Source organism: Scylla paramamosain, chromosome 25 (assembly GCF_035594125.1).
Source record: "Scylla paramamosain isolate STU-SP2022 chromosome 25, ASM3559412v1, whole genome shotgun sequence".
Lineage (NCBI taxonomy): Eukaryota > Metazoa > Arthropoda > Malacostraca > Decapoda > Portunidae > Scylla > Scylla paramamosain.
The window spans coordinates 4,445,001-4,454,894 of NC_087175.1; the positions used below are offsets into that span (position 1 = coordinate 4,445,001).

Genomic DNA, 9,894 nt, shown 5'->3' on the forward strand with positions numbered 1-9,894 from the left:
AAAAATTCTGTGCTGTCATAAAATGTGCAATGGAAATGCTAATCTGATTGTTCAGTCTTTCAAGAGTACTCTGTGGCTTTTGATGTTGTTCATGTCATAAATGAGAAAGTTTATGTTGGCATGTTTGTCATGAAAACAAAATTGGAAAATAAAAAAGCCTTGAAGCCAAAATTTAACACAAGCCAAGAACACGACTGTCCTCACTCTGTCTTCCTCACCACTCACCCACTCAGCCATCATGTCCTCACCCTCATCCTCACACTCTCACATTCCTCCTCCCACAAGCCCCACTGCCCCTCAGCTGTGTGTCGGTGGCCTTCACACTGGGACGGCAACCCCGGTGTGAGCACCAGTCATCTCTCCCATCTTGATGTGCTCCAGATCTCCTCTTGAATGTTGTATACATGACGTTTCCACCTCCACCTTCTTCCATCATCAAGTTCCTGTCTCTCCACCACCACCAAGTGTCCTCACATCCCATCAGCTCACTGCCAAGCCTGCCTTCACCTCCCTTCCCCTCCACTACTTCTGTCACCCAGTATGTTCTTACGTCTTCACATCGCCACCTGGCACAGCCTCGCATCCTCACTCTTTCTTCACCACCTAGATTACCCCCATCTCCACCCCACCACCCAGAGTGTCCCTGCCTTCATCCATCCCTGTGGTGCTGTCCGATGAACAGCACACAGGCAGGCTGAGGAACACAGCACTCCCGAGGGCTTAGTGTTGGTGGCCGTGTTGGCGCTCTCACGGGACTCAGAATGGTCTCTCTCTCTCTCTCTCTGTCTCTCTCTCTTCTTCCCTGCCATCCCCTCACTGTCTGGTGTTGTGAGCGTGTGTGTCTCGGGTGGGTAGTGGTGGCACTGTGCAGTAGTCACTCTGTTCTAGTGTTTCTTTTCTTCCCAGCTCGTGCATGGCTGATGGTTTTTTTAGTTTTTGGTAAACCCTTTAAGTTTAATGCCGCTTGTTATGATTTGTTGTGTGTCCTGCTTGATCCTGCAGTGCAGGCTGGGGCGAGGGAGGGGAGGGGGGGTAGTGTAGCGCATGGGGAACTCTTGCCTCCCGCCGGGACTCACAGCCTCCCATAAACCACTAATGTTCAGTAATACATTAAATCCTCAGATGTGAAGTGCTAAACTCCTAAACAAAGCCAGTGCATGAGCTACCGAGTGGTGGGCTGCAGCGGTGGTGATGGTGGTGGTGGTGGTGGTGTGGTGGCTGCAGCATGGTGTGGAGCAGGGCTGAGGGAGGGACAGGTGGGCACCCCTCACAGGTGACTGGGGCTGGGGAGGCAAGGAGGACCCTCATGGAGGCAGGCTCGGCCCCGGTCCCCCGTCTCACCCCGCGCTGGTGTCTCTTTCCAGGCGCGTGTGTGTGCATGCGACGATATCGTAACACACTTTGACCCAGAGCGCGTGCTAACAACTGTCCGCTTCCTTGTCGACCCTTCTGAGTCCCTGTTAGTGAGCAAGTCCAATGGGGCGGCCCCGGATCATCCCTGCCCTGGTGTTTGCCTGGCCCCCACTCCTGGGGGACCCGCGGGGGACCCCAGGAAGGAGGAGCTTGGCGTCCGTGACCACCACGCTCTGTCCCGTGTGCTGCTGTGTATTTTCCTGGCCACCCTTGTGTTACTCACCTGGTACCCTCCCCCTGACGAGTAGCAGCCACAGCCACAGCGCTTCACAGCCTTCCACACATTGCCCACCATGCTTATTTAACGTTACTAGTCACGGGAACTCTAGGGGCCGTGCTGCGGCTGTGGCTGTGGTGTCCCAATGACTGTGGTGCCCCGGCGAGTGGGTCCTGGTGGTGGTGGTGGCGGTGGGGAGGAGAGTCTGTACTGACCACACTGGGCTGCCTCACACCATCCGTCTCAACACACCTCTCCCTCCCTTCATCACATTGGCTCCTGTTGTTGTGTTTCCGTGTGTTGCCTCCCTGTCGCTGCCACTGAGACCTTCATGAATAGTGCCTTGTTCTCACTCCTCCCTTCTCCCTCACCTACCTCTCATGTCTCATTCTTCTACACACACACACACACACACACTTACATACTCACATACTTAGCAACTCAGTATCACCACTTTTTTTATACAGTGAACCTAAAAACAACTACTTCTGTGAGAGAGAGAGAGAGAGAGCAAGGAGGAGGTGCATGTGTTGTACATGTGTTTGTCTGTTGGAGTAGTGTGGGTTAGTGGGGTCATGTGGTGTCCTGGTATGTTAATCACAAGGGACATTTCCAGCAGTGATTAGCTTTTGTGTGAGTGTTTCCTGACTCCTCTTCTGTATAAGTGTAGGGAGGACCTGAGAGTAGCAGTGGAGTATTTGTGCTGAGAAACAGTTTAAATTCAAGAAACATTTAGCATTTTTTTTTAGGCATCTTGTAAATTTTAACATACAGAAAGTTTACAGATAATTTATTTATTTTTTCTTAGAAAAATACACATTTTAAATTAGGCGTGTTTTAGATTATGAAAAAACATAAAATAACAGCTTTTTTTAATAATGACATACAAAAAATATATAAATAAATAAATATATAAAATAAATAAATAAATGAATAAATAACATAACATAACATAAATAAATAAATAATATGACACCTTTTAAATTACATTACACAAAACAAAGAAAATAGATCAACTTTAAAAGACACCATTAATGAACACTTCAGTGCAAGTAACAGGCAATTTCTGTGAGGTAAGAGATTCACTGAAGAACACCTTCCCAAGAAAACTGGAGTCAGGCGGCCTCACATGGCTGCTGATGGTGGTGCCTCTGTGTAGTGGTGGATGCTGTGTGCCTGTGCTGTGTGTGCGTGCTGCTAGTCTTAGAGAGGCAGAGTTGTATCAGTAGATCAGGTCTGTCCCTAGAATCCGTTCCTCTTGATGTCCTCCTCTCTCTTAGTCCACCAGTGTGTTTCCTTCCTATACTCAATTCTTGTACTCCGAGTCCTCTTTCATTCCTCTTGTTCCCAAGCCTATTTCATTAACCACAACTATTTTTTTTTTTTCTCATCTCCCTGTCACCTCATCCTTCATTTTCACTCCTATTCTCTCATTCCTCTCTCCTCTCCAAGCTTCTTCCTTTCTCAAGAGTTGTACTTTCATCCCCCTTCCACCCTCGAGCCTTCTCTCCTCACCACAGTCCTCTATGCTCATTCCTGCCCCTCCTCTTAACCATTCTCCTTCATGTCATTCCTCATGATCCATCTCTTGCCCTTCCTGCTGCTCCCTTACCAAGTAGTCCCATCCCATGCCCTGCTTTGTCTCAATAGTCATTTTGCCTCATCTGAACTTAGCCACCCTACCTCATCCACATCCCTACAGGATAGTATTGAGAGAGAGAGAGAGAGAGAGAGAGAGAGAGAGAGAGAGAGAGAGAGAGAGAGAGAGAGAGAGAGAGAGAGAGAGAGAGAGAGATTGGTTTATTATGCGAGTGAGTTTGTACATAGATAGACTTTGTACAGAGGCCTGAAGCTTTGCAGTCTTGCCAGATCTCCTTCACAGCTCAGCCTTGCATCCTGCCTGAGGCCTGACTAAATGTGTATCTCTTATTGCCTTCCATCACCTGTGTAGTGCCTGCCTGCTGCTGCTGAGGACCATGATTATTATTATTATTATTATTATTATTATTATTATTATTATTATTATTATTATTATTATTATTATTATTATTATTGTTATTATTGTTTGTGTAAAGGTTAGTTCAAGGATGAGTGCATGTTTTTGTTGGTAAGGACTTCCTATGACTGTGATTTAGGGGCCTATACACTTCCTATACTTAGCACACATCATCACATCATGACTCCTTTGTCCCTATTACATCACCTTCCCATCACTCCCACCAACACTCACACTGACATGTAAGATGCAGAAGGCACATAATTATGGCTTGTGGTGCATTGAAGACTCCTGCTCCCCGCTTGCTACACACACCATAGGGCACCAAGGACACGGGCAGGGCTGGACACCACATAGCCAGCCAGTCTTGGGTCACCGGGGGGAAGCTGTCATGGTGTATGTGTGTGACAGGCAACTCTTGTGTAGTGAGAGAATCAAAGCTGTTGTACTCTCAGTTTGCAACATTCCATTAGATAGGTATATAATCCAACTACTTATTACTTATTGCTACAGCTATAGATGCTTAGGTATATTATGGAAATTGACTACATATATGGTTTTATATTTTTGTGTGTGTGCTTGTATGGTTAAGTTTATGCAGTAGAGGAGAATAAGGGCATTTTTTTTAAACCATGTCAAGCGGGACAGAACAGCTTCACCATTATTTTAACAGTGCCGCTTCATTAGAGGTTTGGTTTGAATGTGCTTAACGCTTGTGATCAACTCCATAACTTAGTATAGAGGTGCTGGTGCTAGAGTCACGCGGCACCACAGCTGGAGTGCTTGTTCTGTCCTTGCTGGAACCACAAGTCAGCCACACCATTGTGATATGATCAGATCTGTGAATCCTTAGGTTATGCTTCTTGCTTATATTATATCATCTGTGTCCTGTGGCATTGAGCCTTGCTGGTGACTCCCTCAGCCAGCCACACACCCCTCACACACCAGCACACACACGGCCACCTCCAGTAACTATTGTCTTGTGAAATATCCCAAGTGCTGAGACTGAGTGATTAAAAATATTATAATGTAATTGACAGAGAGAGTCCTGCATGAAGCTTTATCACTGCTCAAAGACTGAATAAAAGATCATTATATACTTCAACTTACAGAAAAGACATGCAGGAATGTTTATCACTGATGACTGACAGTGTTCAGGTCAAAGAAACTGTATTTAGATTCTTGGGGAAAAGTGTGCGTGTGTGCGTGTGTGCTGGTGTCAAAGTGTGTGTTGTGCCATAATGAAGAGTGTGAGGGAGCAACACAAGGCGCATATCCCCCTCCCACAGAACACTTCATCACCACTACACACACTTAGCAGTCAAACATGACTGATGAAGTGTTCACCAAATAACCACAGAGGGAATCTGAGACATGAGGAATAGAGTCTAGTCTTTCACCTCATGACTGGCAAGTGAACCTGCAGCCACCAGAGAGAGGCAAAGGTGGTCTAAATAAATCCTTGGCAGTCTGGCAGGTGAAGAGCAGCATTGTCCCATACACTGATGCATTGTGTTCCCTTCCCTCAGCGTGTAGGGAACTACCAAGCCACTTAATATTACAGGGATGGTCATGGTCTCTTGGTCTTGTCCAGTTCATGTGTATCTGGGGATTATTTCTGTGGTACCTGCAGCTTAGAACATCCTGTGATAGAGAGTGAGAGTCTAGCTGCACGTACCACAGACTTAGGGATGAATTCTAGTCCTTTGAGACCTTAATATAATATCCAGAAAGGTGCTTCAGGAGCCTCTATGCCTGACTGCACCACCCTCTTGAAGCAGTGCGCAGTATGAGGCTTCACTCACCCTTTCCAAAACTTTTGTATGTGTGATCCAAGTGTACTTACTCAGAGCCTTCCTTGTAGCACTGACTCTGAATTCCATGGTTACAGTTGTAGAAGGAAACCAAGACTGTAGGGGTTGCATTTTGTTATTCCTGTTGGTTTTAGTGCACACACACGCACACACATGGCTGTATTGCATGTGTGTGTGGCCCAGAAAGACTGCAAACCCTCGTGATAAAAGTCACTGACAGCTCAATTAACTCTGGTAGGTTCAGGCAGGCATGGGTGGGATGGTGTTAGCGGCACAGATCCACACCACGTCCTTAGTAGATGCAAGGGCACATGTGTTGTGTCCCGGTATGCGGTGGTGAGCGAAGGAAGGAATGGTGTGTGAGGCTGCGTGTCTTGGGTGGATCAAGCCAGTTATTTTATCAACGATCAAAACCTTCAGTACACTCGGACATTTTTGTGTGAGGAGGAAGAGCAACTCGGTAAATTGGTTGACTATTTACCGAAATTAGGAATTCGTGTGGATTTCATTTGAGCAGCTCAGTAAAGTTAGATTATTTAACGAAACTAGGAATACAAATGCTTTCAGTGTTTTTTGTATTTTATTTGCAGTACATAAAATACATGGAAGTGGAGGACAGGGTGAAGGAATGAGGAGTAATTGTGGTTATCTAAGTCAGCAGCTTCTTATCTGTTCCATGGACAAAGTCAAAACAGTATTATTTATTTTTTTTTTATTTATTTTGTTTTTTATTGGCTCGATCTAATTTCAAATTCAAGTCCATCAAAATGAGGCTCTTTTGTGGGAGTAGCATATCCCATCCCAAGGTGTTTGTGTGTATGTGTGTGTGCGCATGTGTGTGTGAATGGAATCAGTCACCTTGAGTCCTGTACAGCCATAAAAGACAAGCCTTAAAAGTTTATCAAAAGTTGTGGCTTAACCATGATAAGATTCCTTTGATTTGTGTGTACAAGTTGTAGCTTTTGATAAGGCCAACCCAGAGTAAGTACCAGTGATAATTTTATATATCATAACTTCTGATGTTCCTTGGTTAATATTATTCTCGAGTATATTTTTTATGCAGCATATTATATAATTTTAGCAGCTAGTTGGGCAGTTTTCTGTATTATGTTACTATGTTGTGTTTGTGTATTGAAGATATTATAGTCCCCAATGCCTTATTTGCTCTGTAGTCACTGAGCTGGTGAGACATGAGGCTTGTCAGGGGATCCACGAAACCTGCCACTGTTGATTGCAAAGTGACTCTGTTCACTGTGTGGTGGGTGTGTTGCTGGATCCCTGATGGTGCCTCCTCCTCACCAGTGTGTGATGTTTCTCTGCTGGGATAACACCTTCCTTCATCCTTCTCTCTAGATGTAGCATCCAGTTATTCACATCTAAATATGATTCTTAAAGACATCCCTGTCCATGATTCTGAACACATTTCTAACCAAGCAGGTTTAAATTATTTTCCTGAGTATGACTAAACAAATTTCTGTAAACATGAGTAAATTTCCTTCTCTTTACACACAAGATTTTTACACATGAGCAACTCCCATAATTGTTTACACAACCCTCAGTCCCACAGCACACCATGCTTCCGTTGTCCTGTGTTGGCAGTGGTGTTCTCAGTATTATTGAGTGAGGCTGATGTACTGTAACCATGATTCAATTTTTCTTTTTATTATTTATTTTATTTGCAAAGTTGCATGTGTTGCCACTTAGTGTCATACATTTTTAGCCAGTCCAGACAGTTTTGAATTGAAATTATTGTTTTAGGAGAAAACATGAACAGAATTTTTAGTTAGTTACCTGATATTTTAACTTAATACCTCATTGCATTCAGTTATTGTTTTGACTTTGCCTCATTGCATTCAATAAATGTTTCTAACTATGCATAAGTCTATGATTTAAAATTTTTGTTTGTGGTTGCATTTTCTGCCAAGGTTAAAGAAAGGTTAGTACTTTGTGTAGCTTTCCTTCATTCTGACTGCCTATATATCATCTACACAGCCTGTCAGCAAACTGTTTCAAACTGTACCTTCCTCTGCTACTTGTGTACACTTTTGCAGGTTCAGCAGTAGCATGAGCTTCTTGTGTTTATGATCACTTTTTGTAGTGTAGCGCATGGCTGTCACATTACTTTTATTTCCAGGACTACACATGCACAGCTCATGATATTTTGGAAGAGCGAGGAACCGTGCGTGTTGCCATCACAGTGGAGAGACTGCTACAGTTTTACCAAGGCCGCCACACCCCCCTGTCTCCCCGCAACCAGACTCCAGTATGATGGCCCCCTCCCTCCCCTCCTCCCTCTCCCCAGTACTGCCCAGTATGGCCACAGCCAACAGTTTCTGGAATACTAAACAGACACTATCTTGCATCTTCCATTATTCATTAAGGTTGCACCACACAGGTAAGTCCTCATCCCCGCCGCCCCACTGGTGAGGCATCTGGTACCTTGTCCCCGTGTTTCAGAAGGATTCCTCCCTGTGGCCTGCCGGGGTACTGGGGGTGTCGGAGGAACTCTTGTGCTTCCTTTGCTTCCCCTTCCAAGCCAAAGGCTATTGTTTTTTAATTCAATCATCCTCAGCCAACAGACTGTGCTGTTTGTGAGCTGTGAATTTGTCATACATCATTGCTTGTATGTATTTTTATTCATTCTTTTACATTTCATTCACCATGATTCATTTTGCTCGTCTCTTATCATTCCTAATTTAGGTTTTATACTGCTGACCATGGTGTGTGTGTTTGTATGTGTGTGTATGTGTTTGTTTATGTGTATGTGTATTTGTCAGGTGTTCCTTTAGTCATGTTTTATATCTTCATCTGGATCTGGCAGTCCTGGCATCGTACTTACACTCTGAACACATCCACTTGTGTTGAAGAAAGACCTGCCAGTCTTTCTGTCCCCTTGTTAAGTTCATTGAAAAGTTGATCCAACTTACCCAGTGCAAGCAACTAGAGAACCTTCCTGCTTATATCAACACCTCTGTGTGGTGTGGTTTTAAATTTTTATACGTATGGGCATGACATGACAAAGGTCTCTAGTTGTCTCTCTCCCTTCCAGTGATGCTCTCTCTCTTTGCAATATTTGACTTGTGCAGTATTGTTTTTTGTTGCTGCTTCTCCATCTTTGGAGTTTTGTTTTCTTTTAAAATTTTAAATGTATAGTGATAAAATGGGTAAAAACAACTTTTTAATACATGACAATGCTAATTGTAAGTTTTTAAAATTCAGAGGATGAATGTAACTTGTGAATCAGTTATGTGTGCAATATGGAGTCAAGCCTCTCAGTGTCACGACTGGAGCCAAACATATATCCCAGTGATTATTCAACCAAAGGCTGATGGGCCTTGGTTGTGTGAACATTAACATGCCACCATCACCACCACCACTGTTGTCTCTATGCAGGGGGATGAGGGATGCACCTGCTGACAAGTTGCTAGTGACAGAAATGTACTTCCAATAGTAATGTAGACTAAAAGGTTCTCTACTAAAAGATAAAAACATTCTTAATTGGATTAGTTTTGTATATTTTCAACTGCAATCAAAACAATGCTTCCAGTTGTAAATATATATATATATATATATATATATATATATATATATATATATATATATATATATATATATATATATATATATATATATATATATATATATATATATATATATATATATATATATATATATATACTCAGTTTCACAGTGAAGCAAAGTTTAGAGATGAATTGGTCATAAAGAATTCTAACATACAGGAGGCACATAATACCTAGTTGTCATTTGTAATGCATAATTCCTTATTCACAAAATGTTCACTTAAATAAGGACACTACAGCATATTTATGTAGGGGTTCCTTCCCTCCCTGATCTCTGCACTAGCTATAGATGGTAATAAGTGGCAGGAGTGATCAAAGACAATTGTTTTTTTGGCACAATTTGGAGGCCAGAAGGTGAGACTCCACCAGTGTGCCCAAGTGGAGATTCTGACCAGATCCCATGGCAGGTGACAGCTGTTATGGTTTTCATGGGAGCCATCAATGTCTGCATTTGTCTCATGTAGGGCTTGAAGGTCTGTCTTTCTTGTTTACAGACCAATCACACAAGACTGTGGCCACACTGAGAGTGGGAGTGAACAAAGACGGTGTGGATGGCCACGCTTGAAGCTGTTTGAGGCAAGAGCTGCTATGACAATGAGACTCCCAGATACAAGAAGTTTGTACATTCCCATAGCTCACCCAATGCTCTAAATATGTAATTTTGGTTAACACCTCTGCAGTCAATACTGTACCTAACAGTATCAACCAGTAATTACCCATCAGGTGGATGAATTGAGCCACAAAAGATAATATACAAACATCTATATCGGGGAGTCTCAGTCTCGGGAATTCCCTCCTCAAACTGCTGAGTGGCCGCCACCCAGAATATTTGGCCATTCTCACTTTTCCTCTCTGTGTGGCCACAGCCTCATA

At 43.4% G+C, this 9,894-nt stretch overlaps 1 protein-coding gene across 1 annotated transcript in view; it reads left to right on the forward strand.

Annotated features, from left to right (window-relative positions):
* LOC135113005 (DISP complex protein LRCH3-like) overlaps window positions 1-7,320 on the forward strand; it is a 93,243-nt gene extending 85,923 nt beyond the window's left edge. Inside the window, 1 exon segment of the mRNA XM_064027924.1 lies at window positions 1,365-7,320. Within this exon segment, the coding sequence (XP_063883994.1) occupies window positions 1,365-1,661 (297 nt within the window). The 3' untranslated portion in view covers window positions 1,662-7,320.
* The last annotated feature ends 2,574 nt before the right edge of the window (window positions 7,321-9,894 follow it).